This window comes from Myotis yumanensis, unplaced genomic scaffold, assembly GCF_028538775.1.
Source record: "Myotis yumanensis isolate MYYU_CA2020_CCGP unplaced genomic scaffold, mMyoYum1.0.hap1 SCAF_23, whole genome shotgun sequence".
In the NCBI taxonomy this organism is placed as follows: Eukaryota; Metazoa; Chordata; class Mammalia; order Chiroptera; family Vespertilionidae; genus Myotis; species Myotis yumanensis.
In genome coordinates this window covers 12,695,179-12,714,989 of record NW_027223774.1, presented here as the reverse complement: position 1 = coordinate 12,714,989, position 19,811 = coordinate 12,695,179, and the positions used below count along the sequence as shown (strand labels likewise).

The following is a 19,811-nucleotide window of genomic DNA, read 5'->3' as shown; positions in this document are numbered from 1 at the left end:
CAGGGACCTGGACACAGTTTGTGGGCCTGAGGTGACACGGTCCACAGGAGGGGCCCCTGGGGGGGAACAGGGCCAGGGTGGGTCCCTGCAGTGGGCCGGGGGCCATCTGCATCAGAAGACAGGAGATGACCAAGGCAATAGGAATAGCCACGAGGGTTTAGGGTTTACCATGCCAGGCGTTGTGTGAACCTGTTACTGTCGGTGGAATTGAGGTGGAAAGAGGTGAAGACGGTTGCCCCCAGGCACACAGGTAGTATGAGTGGGGGAGCTAGACTTGAACCCAGACAGTCTGGCAGAGTCAGTGCCCCTGACTGCCAAGCTGTTCGAGAGCCTGGGAGGGGCAACAGCAGCCAGGGGGCCCTGGGGTCCCCAGACCTCTCATAGGCACCCCCGCCACAACCGGCTGCAGGGGGGCTCTGGAAGCTAGCAGTCGGGGCAGTTTACGAGTGCGTACGTGGGTACGTGTCAGCGTGTCACTGGGTGTCATGCATGTATCCTGCTGTCAGGCTGTGTCATTGTGCCTACGGATTTGTATGTTAACTGATGTGTCTCTGGTCGCCATGTTAGCGTGCGTTGTGTGTGCCTGCATGTGCGTGTGTCCGTGTCTGTCGGTGGGTTTCTGTAGGTTTTGCGGGGTCTGTGTCCCTGTCCTGTCCTTGTCTTTTGTGTGTCTGTTACAGTGCGTCTTTGTCACTGGGGCCTGTGGGTCTGCCTATATCTGTCTCTGTGTGTCACTGTGTCTGTCCCTCTATGTGTCACCATCTACCCAGGTGTCGCCGCGTCCGCGTTACTCACTGCCTAGGCCACAGGTGGGCGTGTCGGGCCCAGTGGTGCCAGAGCTGGGGCCCACCCCATCCCACCCTCCATGGGCCAGGCCGGACGCCTGTTTGCAGTGCCTGCCCCAGGTAAACACCAAGATCCGGAAGCCAAGGGCCGCCTCCCTCACCTCCGCCCTGCCCCTCAGCCTGCCCTGGACTGGGCTGGACCGAACTGCCGGTGCCCCCGAACTGGACATGTGCCCGGCCCCTCCCCCACCCTTAGTCACCAGCCTCCCCAAGCCCCAGCCTGGGCCCCGTCCTGTCTGTCTGTCTGTCTGCTCCTGTGTGCGTGCCTCTCTGGGGGTCTGCTGTCCTCTCTGTCCCTCTCTGTCCCTAATCCTCTCACCTGGGTTTCTCTGGCTGAGCCTTTCTCTAGAACGACCGTTGCCTGCATTCCGTCACTGTCCCCACTTTTCTGTCTTCTCAGTCAAGCCTGACTTCTCGTCTCCACTTGGGCCAGCCTCCTGCTCTGCCAGTCACACTCTGGGTCTCTCTCGGCCTCTCTCCCCTTATACTTTGTAAGTTTCTCTCTCTCCTTCTGTCACCGTCCCGCTCAGTCCCAGCCTCTCAGTGTCGGCCTCTATTCCTCTGTCTCTGAGCCGCCAGCCACCACAGGAGCAGACTTCTGCCTGCCCAGGCCCCTCAGGGAAGTGTGTGGCCCCCAGCCCACTGGGATGTGTGTATATATATACACACACATATATAGAGGTATATGCACGTATTATTTATATCTGTACCCGGGGGCAGAAGGGCAGACACTGGGGCCTTTGTGTAGCTGCTGCCCGCTGCCTGCCTGCCCGCCACTCCTCTCCCTTCGTCCCTGCCGCCCGCCCGCCGGCCTCTACCCCCCCCCCCCCCCCCCCCGCACAGAAAGGTTCCTGTGGGGCCTGCCAGCTTCCTCTGCCTGAGGTGTGAGTGGGCACGCCATGGGTGAGGCGGGCAGGGGGGCCTGGGGGATTTTCACAGCTCCAGGGAAGCTTTCCGGGTGGGGAGGGCTCTGAAAGAAACGGGACTTCTCAGCTGGGCTACTGTGTGTGCGCTGTCCTTGGGCGTCCCCAGGGAGTCTGTCCGTTCACCTGACGTCACTCTGACTTTTTTCTCTGTCGATTTGGGTCTTCGTCTGCCATGGGGCGTATGTGCTAGGTCCTCTATTGAACCCTGGACACGCAGATAAATGAGCTGCTATCCAGCCCACTGATTCTTTGCCATTTCTGTCTCACTTGCTCCATCCCTTCTCTCGGTGCTTGAGACCCTCTACCTGTTCAAGACAAAATCCAAAGTCCTTACCGTGGCCTACAGGGCCCCCCGATGCTCCCTCACTGTCCCTCTAACCTCACTCTTATGACTCTCCCCCCTTGCCATAGCTGCACTGGCCACATGGAACCAACCAAGGGCCTTTGCACGTGCTATCCCCCCCAGATTTCTCCTGGCTCACCCCCTTACCGCCTTCAGTTCTTTTTTTTTTTATTATTATTTCTTTATTGATTTCAGAGAGAAAGGGAGAAGGGGAGAGAGAAACATCAATGATGAGAATCATTGATTGGCTGCCTCCAGCAGGTCCCCTACTGGGGATTGAGCCCGCAACCCAGGCATGTGCCCTTGGCCGGATTCGAACCTGGGACCCTTCAGTCCACAGGCCGACGCTCTATCCACTGAGCCAAACTAGCCAGGGCCGCCTTCAGTTCTTAGTGCCATCCCCTCAGTGAGCCCTTCGCTCCCTCCCTCTTTAAATAGCAACCTCCATTGTTCTCTATCCCTTTTCTCTGGTTTCTTATTTTTCAATCCTTACCTGAGGATAGGTGTATTGATTCTAATGGGAGAGAAACATTGATTGGTTGCCTCCTGTAGGCACCCCAATTGGGAATCGAACCCGCGACCTTCTTGGTAACGGAGCCACCCAGCTGGAGTCTGTGGCTGATTTTTTTCTCCTGAGGACTTAACGCTCCACGACTGTCACATCTTCTGGGTCTGTCTGTATTTCGCACCCGAATGCCAGCTCCATGAGAGTAGGGACTCGTCTGCTCCCGGCTGTATTCACAGGACCCACCGCAGCGCTTGTGACACCGCGGGTGCTGTATACACGTTTATTGGAGGGGACTGTCTAGCTATCGGGCCTTCACACCAGCCCTGTGCTGCGCGCTGCGGGGACACAGTGGTGACCTCAGTTTTCTCAGGGAAGTCTGACTTCTCTGTCTCCACTGGGGCCAGCCTCCTACTCTGCAGGCCACACTCTGGGTCTCTGCTTCTCTCCTCTGATACCTTGTAAGTTTCTCTCTCCTTCTGTCCCTGTCCCTCTGTGTCAGCCTCTATTCCTATGCCTCTGAGCCGCCAGCCACTACAGGAGCAGGGCTGGGATATGAGAAGTGCAGGACCTGTCAGGGCCCAGAAATGGCACCTGATGCGGCCTGGGGGTCCAGGAGGGCTTCCTGGAGCAAGTATCAGCTGAGCTGAGACCTGGTGTGGGGGGGAGTTGGCCAGGCCTTTCCAGGGGACCAAGGGACCAAAACAGATGGAGCCTGTCCTTCACAGAGCCCCCTTCTCTCCCCGTCTCACAGAACTGTCTCGTTCAAACCTGCTCCTTCTGTTTCAGTGTCTCTCTCATTTGCTCTTTATTCCTCTCTCTGAACCTTCGTCTTTCTCCCTCCTTCTATCTCTATTGTATACCAGGATAGTTCTCTACTCCTGGAAATATCCATGTATCTGGATCTTCCTCTCCTTTTTTCTGAATGTCTGTTTCTGCCTCATCTCCCCATCTCAGGGGGTCTCTTGAGCTCTCCCTGTCCCTCTAGGCTTGCCTTTTCTTCCAGTGAGCTGCTCCCTGCATCTCGCTACCACCTGTTGTCTCCCATTTCCCCCTAGGTCTCTTTTGTGTTTCTGTCTTTCTTTTTAGGAGCTTGGTCGCCTCCTCACTGATCCCCAGATACATCCAGAACCCCTTCACCCTGGACCCACCCTGGTGCTGGGGGGAGGGGGGCTGATCCAGCCCCTCACACCCACACAGGTCAGGTCCTCTGCTCTGTTAATGGTTAACCCAACCTCTATCTAGAATACACACACCGACCAGGCTGGGGGTGACTCCCCTGCCCCCCACCCACCCACCAGCTGTTCTTAAAGGACCAGGTGTCCTCCACAGCTCTTTGGCTCCCATTGAGAAGGAGGGCCCTGGTGTTTGGAGGCCTCTAGCCCTGAGGATGGGGGAGGAGGAGCGACCCAGTGCTTGGGGCTGCAGAGCTGTGTCTGGGGAGGCCCCAAGATTGCCCGGGAGGGGTGCACAGGCTGGGGACTCCATCCAGTCTCACTTGCCCCAGGCTTATCGCCTGGTGTTATTTAACCAGGGGTGGTTTTCCCAGCCCTGCCCAGAGCCCAGGCTGGCAGTGCCAGGGGTGACTGAACACCTGAGACCTGCTGGCTTGGGGGAGGGGGTGGGAACCCTCAGTCCAAGAACTGGGGGTTGAAGAACTCAAGATGTGGACAAACCGCACCCCCTACCCACCGCCCTAATATCTGGAGGTTGGGGCATGTGGTCTGAAGAGGTGTGGGTGGGACCCCTGGGTGACCCAGGTCAGAATGTTAGGATCTTCCCGATTGAGTGACTAACACCTGGCCTCCTGAGATTGGGGCAACCATGGGTCCCAGAGGTGTAAGACAGGGCTGCTCAGGGGCAGAACTACCATCCCCCACCTGTCCATCCGCTAGCCTTTGTGCCCGGCATTCCCCCTCCCCTCCCCTCCCCGGAATTGCCAATCCAGGTCACAGGGGAGGCCGCTGGGGTGGGGGCTGGGCTTCTGGGGCTCCCCCTTTCCCTTAACCCCTGCTTGGCCACAGCCTGCTCAGGCCCCGCCCCCTGACGTCAGCGAGCAGGAAGTCCTGGTTAATGATCAGCCCATCTGGACAGGTGCAGGACAAGGCCCGGCACATCAGAGGCGGCCGCGGGGGGAGTGCTTTTCACCCTGCCAGTCAGGGTGCTGGGATGGTCTCCCCGGATGCACACGAGGAACCAGTTCAGGTTGCCCGAGCACCTCCCTCTTGCGCGCTTGGGCCCCACGAGGCCAGAAGCAGCCAAGGACCCTGTGAGTGTGACCACAGCAGTCAGCCTCCTTCCCCGGGAAGTCCGTCTAGCAACCGCCCCTAATTCTGACTCTGCCCCGCAAGCCTCGCTACCCACCCCCCTAAAGCCTCCTGCTGCACCTTTCCCTCCCCGCATGGGCAGAGTCCTCCTCCCCATATTATGGGTACATACAGGGGAAGGACCAGAAAAGAAACCTAATTCCCAAGCGTGGCTATGGCTCCCGTGCAACAGCCATCTCCTCTGAGCCTGTCCTGTCACCTGAAAAGCAGGCGATGGCTAGACCGGTTGACCAGCCGCCAGCATTGGCCAAGATCGCCAGCGGGCCTGCCTGGGTGGAGAGCGACACCTGGAGGACACACTGAACATCCTCTCCCTGCAGGACCAGCTCCGTCCCACAGAGGGCGCAGCAGCTCACAAACTAAGGGACCAAGAAGGAAAAAACCCATTTTTCGGTTTATTGAAGGAGGAAAGGGGGCAGGAGAGGGGAGCAATAAAATGCTTTTGCTTCATTTATAAAGAGCGACATTTCCAGGAGGCCCTTCTCAAGGAGCAAGGGGCCACCTCTTCCCCAACTACAAGCAGCAGCAAAGCTAAGCCAAGGAGGGGAGAGGGAAATCGGAGGGGCCAAGGGACCCCAAACACCCCCCTCAGACAGAAGCCACGAGCTTTCTCCCCCCACCCTCAATGCGTCTACCCAGGGACCCCTCTGGGACGAGGAAGGGAGTATGTACACAGTGGGGGTGGCACTGGGCTGGGGGAGGGAGGGAGGGAATAATTTATCCGCAGCAGCGGTGGGCGGCAAGGGGACGGGGCAGTAGACTGGTGGCAGTGGTGGCCTAGGGGTCCCGCTCTTTCTTAACCTTGATGTCTCCAGCGAGGATGGTGGCGATCTCGCCCTGCATGAAGGCCCAGGGCACAGAGGAGCCCACCAGCGGGCACTTGTCTCCGCTGGGGCAGTACACCTCACCGGCAGGGCCCTGCGCCTTGATGAACTCTCTGGAGCAGGGAAAGCAGAACTTGTGTCCGGGCACTGAGGGGCACTGGACGAAGTGGGTGTCTTCCAGCCGCTCCCGGCAGAGGGTACAGCACAGGGGGGCTCCAGGGGTCGCCCCAGTGCCGCTACCACCCCCGCTAACAGCTTCTGCCCCGGCGGTCGGGCTGACTTCGGCATCACCATTTCGGGCCACTAGGCGATGCTGGGCTACCGGCTGGGCCGTGGAGGAGGCCGCTGGGCTGGCACCCCCTGCCCGCCCAGGGCCCCCACCCCCACTGGGGTCCTTGGGGGAGTGGCCCAGAGCTTCAGCCACGTTCTTCAGGGCAGCGATGGGCGAGGGCATCCCGGGGGTCTCGGCAGAGAACGGACCACCCGGGGCTACCCAGTGTCGCTGCTGCTGCTGCTGCTGCTCCTCGGTGGTCATCTTCCCGGCCGCCTCGCCCTCGGGCTCAGGGGATGCCTTGCGCCGGCGCGTGGTGGGCGCCAGGTTCCGGGACGGGGCTCTCGGGGGCGGGCCGCACAGAGCTGCAGGAGCCGGCTCCGGGTACTGCTGGGGCAGGGCCTCGGCGGGAGCCGGCTCGCGGAAGCTTCGGACGCCGTCGGTGAGCAGCTCTCCGAGCTGGCGCCACTCCCCCGAGCCGTGCCGGCGTTCGTATTCAAGGTACTTGAAGCCTGAGGAGGCCAGCGCCTTGCCCGGCTCCCGCAGCGCATCATGAAACATCTGGCGCGCCACGGCCAGGACTCCCGCGTACACGTTGCCGGAACCACAGGGGTATTCGGTGAAGAGCTTCAGCTCAAACTCGTAGCCGGGTGGGCGGGCGGCGGCATCGAAGGCGAACACCCGCCCCACCAGCCCGTGATCCTTCTTGAAGCGGACGTTGAAGGGGGCGCAGGCGGACAGCGCCAGCAGCTGCTCCCGCACCGCTTTCGGGCGGCCGTGCCACTCCTCTGCCCGGCCCCGCATGGCCTCATTCAGTTCGGCCAGACAGTCCGCATTCCTCTGCTGCTTCTCCTTCTCGAAATCGGAGCCGAAGATCGGGCGGGCGGCGCTCAAGCCGGGTGCCAGCGTCAGCGCTCGGCTTCCCAGGCCAGTCACGGCAGCTGCCAGCAGCCCCGGGGGCACCAGGCCAGGCATGGAGCCAAGCAAGGCCCTGCGCGCCCCCTCCACCACGGCGTCCTCGCGGCCCAGCCCATTGGCCAGGCGGGACCCCAGCGTGTACTCCAGGGCCGGCGAGGGCAGGGGGAGGCGGCCCGAGGAGGTGGCCCTGTCATAGCGGTCCTGGCCCGCGGCGCCGCTGCCGGTCCCCGAGGGCTGCGGCTGGGCCTGCGGCGGCGGCAGCTGGGGTCCCTGGGCCGCCGCCGCCGCCAGGTCCTTGCTGGTGGGGTGCTTGAGGGCCGGGGGCCCGGGGGAGCGGCCCTCGGGGAGCACGTGGCTGCGCTTGAGCTGGCGGGCGGCGTCGATGAGCAGTTCAATGCGATCGGCGCCCTCAAAGTTCACGCAGCCGCGGCACACGGCCTCGCTGAAGTCCCACACCATGGCCCACGGCATCTTGGGCAGGTCGCACAGGTAGCACCACTGGCGGCGGGACGCCTGCACCGACGCCATGGCCCCCGCGCGCGCGCGCCGCCGCCGCCGCCGGGCCCCCGCGCTACACCCGCCGCCGCCGTTCGATCCGCGCCGTCGACGTTCTATTCGTGTCCCCGGGAAGCGCGAGCCACAGTCGGGCCTTGGGCTCGGCCTCCCCGCGGATCCAGGCCCGGCCCCCCTTCCCCGCCCCCTGGGCCCTAAGCCTTTTTCCTCACTCCCGCCTCCTTGAAAAGGCAGCCACAGAGGCACGTCGGCGCCCCCGTCCGGTCCAGGCTCCGGGCCGAGGCGCACAGCTTGGGCCCAGTGATGGGCCGCGGGGGCCGCCGCCTCGGGCTCCCGCCGCTCGCGTCGCTTTCGCCGCCGCCACTGCAACGGCCGCCGCCGCCGCCTCCACCTTCTTCTGCCCCAGAGGCCGCTTCGCAGGGAAAGTTACATAACGCGCCGGCAAAGCCTTCTGGGAAACGTAGTCCCGCCGGGGCCGGTTCTTAAAGGGGACGGCTGAGGGGGACTCGTCGCCTCCCTGCCGCGCAGCCCTTCCCACTCCTCCAAGAGGCCAGGGAGTTGGGCGCGCTTCGGGGAGCTCGGGCACAAGAGTTGGGGGTGAGGATGTGGTACCAACGGCCAGAGGTACCACGAATCCAGAAATTGTAGGAGGCGGACATGTTTCCGAGCGTGCAGTTTCTGCTCGGACTTGCTGTGCAGCTTCGAGCATAAGTCTTGCCCTCTCTGAGACTGAGTTCCCCGCCCATCAAAGGTAAGCCAATGGCCAGTGAAGAAGGCAGGCGCTTCTGGGTTGGGGTGGAGGGGCCCTGATTGGATGGTTTCTGGGTAGGGGACGGGAAGTTGGCCATTTGATGGTGTGTGTGTGGGGGGGGGGGGGGCGGGGAGGGGTTTGTCCACTTAGCACTTTGTTCTCCCCAGAATCCTGGGTATCAGCCCCTGAGCCGGCCCAGCATCAGCCGGGTAAGAAGAGAGGCCCGAGGTCCTCTGCCTCAGTTGCCTCCTCTGCTGGAGCGGTAAGCGCCCTCCAACTCTGTTCCAGCGCTGACAGCGCGCTCTGGTGTCCAAAGGGTTACGACGTCCGTTTCTGCGCCCGCCTCCAACTTTTACTACAATTCCCAAAATGCCCCGCGGATCGGACAAACTGACGCACTTCCGCTGTCTGGGAGGTCTTGGGGAGGCCTTCCCTATTCCCACAGACTGTCCTACCTCCGACACCCCCAGTCAATTTTGCGGGGGGTGGGGGGTGCTTCTCCCGTGTTTTCGGGGCACGGAGTTGAGGGGATCACCACCTTCTACTGCTCCCCAATTGGAGTGAAGGGAAGGAGGCCCGAGATGGCGAGCAAGAGTGGGGGGTGGGGGGGGGGGTGTGTTTTCTGGGACGAGCAAGCGCCAGACCACCTTTCAGCAACCTTGAGTGCTTACTACCTGATAGGCCCAGCCCGGCTCTGGTGACCCCCATGTTTTTTCTTATAAAAAATTTTTTTTTTTTATTGATTGCAGAGAGGAAGGGAGAGAGACAGAAATAGAAACATCAGTGATGAGAATCACGGATTGGCTGTCTCCAGCACGTCCCCTGCTGGGGATAAAGCCTGCAACCCAGCATGTGCCCTGATGGGGAATCAAACTGTGACCTCCTGGTTCATAGGTCCCCGCTCAACCACCGAGACATGCTGGCCCAGCCGTGTTTTTTCTTCGTGTAGTTGGGAATCGTGCGAGGCAGGCGGATGCAAGGGCTGGGCAGGGAAGACAGGTCTCTAAGTTCTAACCCTCATTAGCCTCTTCCTAAGCCTGGGTCCATGCTAAGGACACAAAAATATTTTAATGTATTGTCAGCATTGCATTCTTCAGTGTTTGTCAAACTAATCAGGGACTGCCTACCCGCTCCCTCATCCAGCTGCAAGCATAGCAGCTCTGATTTTATGTTACCCACCTATAACTTATAAAAAATGGACTTCTTGCCCAGCTGGTGTGCTTCAGTGGCTGAGCATTGTTGACCTATGAACCGGGAGGTCACAGTTTGATTCCCCATCAGGGCACTCGCTGAGGTTTCGGGCTTGATCCCCAGTGTGGGAGGCAGCCAATCAGTGACTCTCATCGTTGATGTTTCTCTCCCTCTCTGAAATTATATATATACTAGAGGCCTGATGCATGAAATTCGTGCAAGGGGCTTGGCCCTCACAGCCCTGGCTGGCCTTTGCAGCCCCAGCTTCGTCCAGAAGGTCATCCAGACAGTTGTTCTGTTGTTTGGTGTAATTAGCATGTTAGCTCCTTATTATATAGAATATATATTAATGGACTTCTTTGGAAAGGACTCCTTTTGCTTCAACCTAGGCAAGGTTATGGGCACAATCATGGCCCTTATGTGCTAGCTACATTTTTACGTAAGTTAAAGGTGCATCTACAACTATTAAAAGGGCCAGCAGGTATCACTGAAAATTGCATTTGGGTCATTCTCTAGTAAACTCTAGTGGCAGACAAGAGTTCTGGCCAGATGCCAGCTTCAGGTGGACTGGATTGGCACCTGGCAAGTTTAAGGCAAGATCCTAAACTCAGAAAAAAAAAATGGAGACCCCTAGCTTCTGCTTTTCATGGGCTACCTTCAGGTTAAGTTGCAAACATGCCTATGAATGCTAAGCATGCCAGGCCCAGAAATGAGGCACTGCAAGTGAAGTGTATGTTTGTTAGCTGCCCATTATTTCAAAGATGCAACTGCGCTTCAGCATTGGGCAATGCTGAGGACACAGGAGTGACTGAGAGAGGCTCAGGCCTGGGCCTGACAAGGCTCAGCCTAGTGAGGGAGGTAGACTTTCCATTTAAATGTAGATGATTAACTTCATTAACTTCAGATGATTAACTTCATTTCTTGGCAACTGCTGGGGGGTTGTCAGACAAGGCTTTCCTGAGGAGGTGCTATTTGAGCTAAGGCCTGGGAGATAAGTAGAATCCAGTTGTAGAAAATAAAGCCTCCTGCATCAAAAGATGCCCATTTTACAGATGAGGAAAATGGAGGACCGTGGTTACACAGCTGCCCAGGGTGACACCAGGGGCGGAGCCAGGTCTGAATCCAGGGAGGTGGTTATTACCTGCTTTGCTCCAGGCTCTGCAGCAGGTTTCAGAGTAAGAAAATCAGCTCCTGGGACTCTTCCCCCTCCCCACGTGGGAGTCTGTGCTTGTTTCTCAATAAATTCCCACCTTTGCTATAAAAAAAAAAAATGAGCTCCTGCCTTCCTGAACTATGGAGGAAACGTGCCTTAAGTATGTTGAACACGTCTTCACTTGGGGGCAGGCCCATCCTAGGCGGGGAGGGAATCCAGGATGCTTTCCTGGCGATGACATTGCGGTGGCATCTGAAGGATGGATGAGTAAGTAGGAATAACATGTGAACACTGGCCTTGATGGTTTTAACAAAAGAAGGCTCCAGCCTCTAACTTCAAGGGTGTGTCGCCTGCTCACGGGAGGGTGGGGCAGGTGTAGGGACTGAAATCCCAGGCCTGTCTCAGCCAGAGCCTCGAGTGATTGTATGAAAAATAAGTTTATTGTTATCTTGTCACCACTGAGGAGAAAGGAGGGGGCTGAGTTCTGGAGGTCAGACTGCACTGGGAGGCAGAGGACCCAACCTGTACCTCCCCTTGAGAACTCGCCCCTCTCCCCCCAGAATACAGACTGCTGTCCCCTCATTGTCTTCCACGTCTGATTTGTCTCGCAGCCCCCACTCCCTCCCAAGTCTGGACTGGGAAGCGGGGAGGCCTCCGGACAGATCAGTTCTCTTCAAGTCAAGACCAGGAGTGATTAGGGAAAGGGGGCATGAGGTTCCCTCTGCAGCCCACCAAGGGCAGTAAGAAATAACGTAAAATTGATGGCTTAGAAGTCAGGGTTAAGGAAAGCAGCCAGGCAGACAGCGCTGTACTGGAGAAAGGGCTGGGGGGGCCCATCAACGAGGGCCCCCGCGAATCAGGCACTAACTAGTACAGGGAGTGGGGTGCTCACGCCCCTGCAGCAGGAAGCCAGGGTGCAGCTGGCATGGGGAAGGTGCATGGCCTTCCTCCGCTGGGCTAAGCTGGGAGCGGTGGTGCAGGCAGAAAGTGTAGACAAGCTTGAATCCAGTGGTCGATTTCACGGAGATTTCCATCGCCCTCGCCTCTTCCGTGTAGGAAAACCTTTCCTCCTCTTGTGTGGGGGGGAGTCATGGGGCGGAGGAGGGGTTGGGGGTGGCCGGGGCGTCCCTTCCTCGTTTCTATGGGCGATGATCACCCCCCTGGCCGCCACCTTGGCCCGGTCCACGACAGCAGCCACCACAGACACGGGCTCAGGGGTGATCTCCACCTTGGGGGTAGGTGGAGGCAGGACAGGCCTGGGGGGTGGAGGGGGAGGTGGGGGCAGTGGGTCAACTGGGCTTCCAGGCAGCAGGGGCAGCAGGGCGCTGAGGGCCTCGCTCAGTTTGGTCAGTCCCTGCCGCAGGGTGCCAGCCAGCTCCCTGATGGCGTTGGCAGTCTCCTGCTGCGCCCGCAGGAAGTCCAGGGAGGGGTCTGGGGCCGCGGGCACAAGCAGAGGCAGGAGAGGGGGTGAGGGGCTGGCGGGCGAGGGTGCCACTTGAACCTGTGGCGGTGGCTGGGGGGCTGGAGGGGCTGGGGGCGGTGGAGACAAGGCCAGACGGGGCAGCTGGACGGTCTGCAGGGCTGGAGGGGGCGAGGACTCACGCTCCTTGGGTGGTGGGCAGCCCCTTTCCTGGGGATGGCAGGAGGGCCGGGCCCAGGGCTCCGGGCTGCTGGAGCCCCCCTTGCTGTGGGCTGGTGTATCTGCGGAGAGAGATGTAGGCAAGGTGTGCGTGACCCTGCAATGCTGTCTGGATTTCTCCTTTCCATCTCCCACCCACCTTAGCCCTAGAGCCACCATCTTTAAAACTCAAGTCAGATCATGCCTTGGAACAGAAGCCCGCAGACTGTGGAGTCGGTACGTTATATTGAGTAATAACCTGGTAGCCTCTGGCAGCCTTAGTGGAAAAGGGTCCCGGAGGCCTGCAGCTGAGTCAGGCAGAGCCAGCCTAGAATCTAGAAGGTTCAGACCATCTGATACTCCCCCCCCCCCCCCCCCCGTCCCCCCGCCCCCGCTCACTTCTCAGACCTCTTTGTTGGATCCCAGGGGGAGAGGTGTGGTGGCCGGAGCAGTAGGGGTTGTCCCCTATGCGGATGCCAGGGTTTCAACCTCGGCTCTGGTCTGTACCAGTTCACCCCCAGGCCTGCTGGGCTGCCTCCATCTCCTCTCACCTGGCATCTCATTCATGCTCATGAACTTGAACACAGTCCACAGGCAGCGGCTCCCGGATCTCCAGACCCAGCCTGAACCCTTCTCTCCAGCTGTGGACTCAGCATACCCCGTTGATCACCTACTAATGCCTCTCGCTCACTTGCCCAGAGCTGAGCTCCTGGTGCTCCCAACCTGCTCCTCCCCCAGTCCCCCACCGCCCTGCCCCCCATCGCGGCTATGGCAGCTCCATCCTTCCAACTGCTTGGGCCAAAAACTTTCTCTTTTTCTCTCCCGAGGCCCCATCCATATACAAACACCATTGGTTCTGCCTTCAAACTAATCCAACACCCAACCTCTTCTGTCAGCCTCCAGGCCCCCGCCTGGTCCAACCATCATCTCCCACCCGAACCATGGCACGTGCCTCCTCACTGGCTTCCTGCTTCCACCCTGCCCCTCACAGTCTGTCCTCCACCAGAGCCTCAGGGGTCCAACTGAAATACATGTCAGTTATGCTACAGGGAAGAAGCCAGTCGCAAAGGACCACATGTCACGTGACCCATTTATATGAAATGTCCAAAATAGGCAAATCTACAGAGACAGAAAGTAGATTAGTGGTTGCCTAGGGCAGAGTGGAGATGGGGGAATAGGGAGGGGGGTGATAGCTAAGAGGTGCAGGGTTTCTTTTTCTTGTTATAATAGATTTTATTGATTTCTTACAGAGAGAAAGGGAGAGGGATAGTTAGAAACATCCATGAGAGAAAAACATCGATCAGCTGCCTCCCGCATACCCCCTATTGGGTATGTGCCTGCAACCAAGGTACATGCCCTTGACCGGAATCGAACCTGGGACCCTTGAGTCCGCAGGCCGACGCTCTATCCACTGAGCCAAACCAGTTAGGGCCAGGGTTTCTTTTTCAAGTGATGAAAAGTACCTGAAATTGATTGTGATGGTTGCAGACTCTCTGCATATAGGAAAAGCCACGGAATTGCAGACTTGAGGTGGGCGGGTTATACGGTAGGGGAATTCTAGCTTAATGAAGACGTTAAAAAACACAAGTCAGATGTCTTTCGCAGCTCAACGCCTCGTGGCTTTCGTCTCAGAGGAAGGAAAGTCCTCAAAGACCCCAAGTTTCTGCATGATCTGCCCCCACGGCCTCCCTGACCTCATCTCCCTCCCCACGGTCTATACCTTGTTCACTTGGCTCCACCGCCTTGGCCTTCTTCTTTTTTTTTAAAAAAAGTATTTCTTTATTGATTTCAGAGAGGAAGGAAGAGGGAGAGATAGAAACATCAATGATAAAAGAGAATCATTGATTGGCTGCCTCCTGCACACCCCCTACTGGGGGTCAAACCCACAACCCAGGCATATGCCCTTGGCTAAAATCGAACCTGGGCCTCTTCAGTCTCCAGGCCAACGCTCTATCCACTGAGCCAAACCGGCTAGGGCCACCTTGGCCTTCTTCCTGATCCTCACAGTAGGATGCTCCTGCATCCAGGCCTTTGCATTTGCTATTCCTTGGCCTGGAAAGGTCTTTCCCCAGACACACCTGCCTGGCTCCCTCCCTCACCTCCTCAGGCCTCCGCTCAAAGGTGGCCTCCTTGGGAAGACATTTCCTTGATATCGTCCCTCTTAAATATTTCCCTTCATTGTCCTTTTGTCTCCTGGCCAGGCCCTGTCCTCCTGCGCTATTTCAGAGTCCTCACAGCCATTCTCTGGGATAGGTGCTATCATTATCATCCCATCTTACAGATAAGGCGACTGAGGCCCAGAGAGGTGTCACAGATCTGGCGAATGGTAGAAGAGGGAGTGGAACCCAGGTAGGTTCCAGAGCCCACACTTTTATCCACTCCCTGGGCAGTGGCTGTGGGCCTGAGGGTGGTGAGTCTCACTCAGAAGGACATGAGAACTGCAGCCACTTGAAAATATGGCTTTTCGTCTACTGACTATGAGGAACAGAAAGTGGCCCACTCCCCACACCCACAGGGCTCATGGAGGCACCATCACACCAGAGTTAAAATCCTATTTGCCAACGTTGATCCTCAGTGTCCCTACCTGTAACTGGATGTGTGTGAGTGCCTGGGACCAACGGCTCCAGTAACAGATCATCTTCCTGAGGGCCATTCCTAGGAGTCACTGACTCACCTCTGGCACATGCCTGACACACAGTGAATTCTAATTCTCCACGTTGTTACTGTTTTTTCAAAGATTAGGTCAGAGAGAAATGGTCCTAATTCTCTCTCAGTAAAGACACCTCAGGCAGCCCCAGGCTGTTTCAGTCCTTCAGTTCCTCTTTTGAGTTTTACACTGTGGGTCTTCTGTGTACTATTCTAATCAAGGAGCTTTAAGCACCTTCCTGCACATTCCTGCCTCAGGGCCTTTGCACGTGCTGTTCCCTCTAGCTGGATGGAGTGCTTTCCTCAGCTATTCATCCACTAGGCTCAATCTCTCTATTCAGGTTACTATTCAAGGTTTACTTCCTTAGAGAAGCTGACCCTTCCTACCCTGTCTAAAGCAGCCCTCCTTCCATCACTCACTATCCTCTTAATGCTTTCTTTTTTCTTTTTTTTTTAGTTTTTTTATAACCTCCTATATATGACCCATGTTGGATTGTTTGTGGTCTGTCTCCCATAATTAGAACGTCAGCTTCATAAGAGAAGGGAAATTGTCTTTCTGCACAGTATTCCCAGCATCTACAACAGTGCCTGCCTCAGAAAGGTACTCAATAAACATTTGTTGAATGAATGAATGAATGAATGAATGAAGGGGCTGCACAGGTTTTGAAAAAATAAGTTTACCATGTCTGCTCCAGTTCAACGGGGCCATTTCACAGATGGAAACACTGAGTTTTCTTTCACACCGAGAATAAGAGTCCCAAGTGATTGTGTCTCTCTCCTGCTCAAGACACTTTTATGACTTCTAAATGCCCTCAAGATAAAGTCCACCCCCTAGCCGGTTTGGCTCAGTGGATAGAGCATCAGCCTGCGGACTGAAGGGTCCGAGGTTTGATTCCAGGCAAGGGCACATGCCTGGGTTGCAGGCTCAATCCCCAGTAGGGAGCGTGCAGGAGGCAGCTGATCAATGATTCTATCTCTTCATTGATGTTTTTATCTCTCTATCCCTCTCCCTTCCTCTCTGAAATCAATAAAAATGTATTTTTTAAAAAAAGATAAAACCCAAAGCCTGGCCTTCACTTGTAAGCCATGTATGACCCAATTCTGGCATCCTCATTAACTTTCCGTCACACTAATTGTTGTTATTGTCAGGCAATCTAGCCCAATTGCTAAGTGCATGGACTGTGAGTTGGTCACATGTGTATTCCAGATTTACCTCTACTACTTACTTGCTGTGTGACCTTGGGTAGGTGAAGGAACCTCTTTGAATCACAAGATCCTGAACTGCTTTGTTTGATCATGTCCCTCCCTTCCTCAAAACCCTTCCGTGGCTTCCCAAAGCACTTCAGGATAATATTCGAACTCCTCAATCCAGCCTAAAGGCCCTGCAGGGTCTGGTCTTTGCTAACCTCTCAAACCTCATCTCAAAACTTCCTTTCTTCAATCTTTCCACTCTCCTGCTCCTCTCTCCAACTGGGAGACTTCAATTTTCTAAACTGGTCAAGGTTTCTTGCTTCTAAGCCACTGTACATGCTGTTCCTTCTACCAGGAACACTTAACTAGCGCTTCATCCTCACTTTATGTCTCAGCTCTGATTTCTCCTCCTCCAGGAAGCCCTCCTTGACTTCCCAGGGTAGGTCAGCTGGGAGTCATCACTGTCTATGAGTCTGTCTACCCCACTGGACTGTGAGCCCCAGGAGGGCAGGGCTGAGGATTCCTCAGTCACAGATAGAAACGCTGAGGTTTGGTTCACACTAAGAACAAAGGTCCAGATTATTGTGTTTCTTTCTTGCTTAAGACTCCCAAATGCCTTCAAGATGAAGTCCAAAGTCTGACCTTCAATGTGTCCCCAACACTACCCACCATAGGACAGTGCCTGGGGAATAGCTGTATAAGAAATAATAACCTAGACTCAAGGCTAAGTGGAAAATCGTGTGCTCAGCTCTCTACATCTCCTCGACTCGGCATGACCTTGGGGGTGACCAAACCTCTGTGAGACTTTGACTTATAAAATAGTGAAGCAGTCCGTACCTCACAGCATTGGCAATTATATCAGAAGCTAATAATGTTCAAGAGGCCATGTTCTAAGCAATTTAGGCATATTAATTCACTTAATCTTTACAGCAACCTTTGGGTAGCAACTACTTTTTATCCCCATTTTACAGATGCAGAAACTGATCTGCAGTAACTTACCTGAAATGACACAGCTGAGTGGCAAAGTTGTGATTGGAGCCCAGTCTGCCTCCAGAGTCACTACCCTACAAGACGTTTAATTGAAATGATGCCTGGCCCTAGCTGGTTTGGCTCAGTGGATAGAGCACTGGCCCTCGGACCAAAGGGTCCCTGGTTGGATTCGGTCAAGGGCACAAGCTGTGGGCTCGATCCCCAGGAAGCAGCCAATCAATGATTCTCTCTCATCACTGATGTTTCTAACTCTCTCCCCCTCTCCCTTCCTCTCTGAAATCAATAAAAATATATTTTAAAAAAGATTCGATCACAAAATTTAAAAAAAAGAAGAAGAAAAGAAATGATGCCTGAGCTGATGACTCTGGCTGTGGACTCTGGGGCCAGGCCTCCTAGGTCTGGGTTCTGTTCCTGACTCTGACAGTCACCAGCGGTGGAACCCGAGGCAAATCATTTCACTTTTCTGAGCCTCAGTTTCCCCAGGTTTAAAATTGGGATAATGACAGCATCCCCCTAGCAGGGTTATAGTGAGAATCTGATGAGCCACCTAAAGGGCTTGGACCAGTGCCAGGCACACAGCAGACTCTTGCTACGGTGATGCTTAAGGAACTCACCTGCCCCTCCGCCTTCCCTGCGGTCCTCAGACAACACATAGCGTTGGGTGTAGGCACTTGGGGCCAGTGGCTGTGAGGGGGGCGCCGCTGGGGGCTGCTCCGCCCCTGCACCAGCGCCTGGCCCCGCCACACCCGGCCCGAGGATGGCAAAAATGGTCTCCTCCTCGGCAGAGAAGGCGTCCTCGGCGGTAGCCCCAGCGCCCTGCGTGGAGTGCGGCACGCGGGCCAGCTTCTCCTTGGTGCGGCGCTTGAAGTCGTTCCAGCGCTTCTGCACCTCCTGGCCGGTGCGCTTCCAGCTGGTGATGCCGTTGATCTTGGCCGCGATGCCGTCCCACACGCGCCGCCGCTCGGCCACGCTCACCCGACGGCTCTGCGCGCCGTAGAGCTGCGGGTAGTGGGCGCGCACCTCCCGGATCAGGATCTGGTTCTCTTCAAACGAGAACCGCGGCTTGCGCAGCCGGGTGGTCTCTTCCGCTTCGCCCGCCGCCGCCGCCGAGGCCATGGCGCCCCCCGACGCCGCCGTCCGGCCGCCTGGCGCATGGGGGGCGCCGGCGCTGCGGGCACAGGGCGCACCGCGCTGGCGGGGGTTCGGCGTCCCCCGCGCCGCCAACCCCACCCCGGCCGGCCGCTGCGACACCGGCTCCTAAGTACCCGGGGCCGGGGATGGGGGCAGGGGACGGGGGGCGATGGGCCGTGGGGGGCAGTCCGAGTGCCTAATGGCAGCTGACACCCGGGGAGCGCTCCTCTCCTGCCAGTGAGGCGCCAAGTGCCAAGCCGAGGAGTTGATGGAAACTGGGGAGGATCTGGAGGGGTGGAGGGAAATGAGGAAAAGCGGCAGAGGGGGTGTCTGCAGGAGTCAGAGGAGAAGGGGGGCATAGGAAAAGTGCAAGGAGAATGGAGGTGTTTCGGAGGTCGAAAAAGCACAAGGGTAACGGGGGTGCAAGATGCTGAAGGGGAGATGCAGCAAGAAGGGGGGATCTGGAGCAGAGGAGCGCTCTGGGGGTTCCGGGCCAATGGGACGTCTGTACGACTATTATGGGAAGGGGTCCTCGGAGGGGATGAGCAGGAATAGCGGTGAGTTGGGGGCTCCTAGGGCAGGGGAGCTGGGACCATGAAATATTAGGAACTGGGGTCTGCAGAGATGGCGGGGGCTTGCTAGAAATTAAGGGGCGCTCCGGGGGTAATGGGAGTCAGGGATGAGGCGGGGGGCAGCGGAGGCTATGGGGGGCTCCTGGAAGAGTGAGGGTCGCGGAGGGTGGGGACCGAGTCGGGCCGCGGGTCACTCACCGGCGCCGCCGCAGCCCCCGCCTGCCCGTCGGTCAAGGCTCGGGCTCCTGCGGCCTCCTCCCTCCCCCGGCTGCTCTCCGTCCTCCCGCTCTGGACCCCGCCTCCCGCTGCCGGGAGAGCCGCGGCGCAGGCGCAGCACACGCCGGTGGGTCCCCAACGCCCTGACCGCCGGGGTTTCACGCCCCGCCCACGTCGCCAGCGCAGGCCCGCCTCCCGCCAGCCTCCGCCGGCCGCAGCCTCCGGGTGCCACCGCGGCGCACGCGCAAAACCCCGTCTCACGCATGCGCGCCACTCGCCTCTAGCCTTGGTACCCAAGGCTATCGCCCTGCGCAGGCGTCGCCATCCCTGCAGGAGGCAGGAGAGAGCAGGGAGAGAGCGCGGGGACCGAGCGGCGTCCCCGCCTTTTGGACTCTCGGCCCACCCAGCTCCATATCTCTGCATATGTTTTTTTCTCTAGGAGAAAAGGGAGGGAGACGGCGCTGGAGGGATGCGCTTTGTTTCCATGACAACTGCCTGGGTGGAGTGAAAGCGGATGGGGCGGGGGGGGGGGGGGGCGCGTTGTAAGAAAACCGGGTTGTCGCCTCCTTATACTCGCCCCTGCGCGGTACTGCTCGGGATCTGCTAACCACCTATTACCCGTAGGGGCGGGGCACCCTGGGAATATGTTGCTCCAGGCGGGCGCGGTAACTATGGCAACGCATAAACCTTCCATCCATGCCTGGGGGCCCCCCCTATCTACACATTTACTTCACGAGGTAAGGGAGGGAGACCAGAGTGAGAGCCTTCTCGGTAGGGAGGGTGATCCTGGCGCGGGCATGACTTTAAGCAAATGGAAGCAGGAATGAATCTAGAAGACCGGTTGGGTGAGCTGGAAGGCAGGATGCAAGGCGGGCCGAAA

At 57.7% G+C, this 19,811-nt stretch overlaps 2 protein-coding genes and 1 long non-coding RNA gene across 3 annotated transcripts; 1 reads left to right on the top strand and 2 right to left on the bottom strand.

Annotated features, from left to right (window-relative positions):
- Positions 1–5,318: 5,318 nt before the first annotated feature.
- On the bottom strand, positions 5,319–7,898 carry IRF2BP1 (interferon regulatory factor 2 binding protein 1). The gene has a single exon (XM_070402082.1). It carries the CDS (start codon positions 7,485–7,487, stop codon positions 5,724–5,726), a length of 1,764 nt encoding a protein of 587 aa, XP_070258183.1. The 5' UTR covers positions 7,488–7,898; the 3' UTR covers positions 5,319–5,723.
- A 181-nt stretch (positions 7,899–8,079) lies between these two features.
- On the top strand, positions 8,080–17,282 carry LOC138999896 (uncharacterized). Its single transcript, XR_011469472.1, has 3 exons — positions 8,080–8,223; positions 8,391–8,485; positions 16,994–17,282. It is a non-coding gene; the product is annotated as an uncharacterized lncRNA (long non-coding RNA).
- On the bottom strand, positions 10,992–18,995 carry MYPOP (Myb related transcription factor, partner of profilin). Its single transcript, XM_070402112.1, has 3 exons — positions 18,914–18,995; positions 17,627–18,180; positions 10,992–12,268 (listed from the first exon to the last, which is right to left on the bottom strand). The coding sequence occupies exons 2-3, from the start codon at positions 18,126–18,128 to the stop codon at positions 11,586–11,588; spliced, it is 1,185 nt and encodes a 394-aa protein (XP_070258213.1). The 5' UTR covers positions 18,129–18,180; positions 18,914–18,995; the 3' UTR covers positions 10,992–11,585.
- Between the last annotated feature and the right edge of the window lie 816 nt (positions 18,996–19,811).

Coding starts and splice junctions, on each gene's coding strand:
- IRF2BP1 (XM_070402082.1), bottom strand. CDS start 7,487: ATGGCGTCGGTGCAGGCGTCCCGCCGCCAGTGGTGCTACCTGTGCGAC.
- MYPOP (XM_070402112.1), bottom strand. CDS start 18,128: ATGGCCTCGGCGGCGGCGGCGGGCGAAGCGGAAGAGACCACCCGGCTG. Junction 12,269..17,626: donor CAGGGAAGGCGGAGGGGCAG/GTGAGTTCCTTA, acceptor CTCTCTCCGCAG/ATACACCAGCCCACAGCAAG.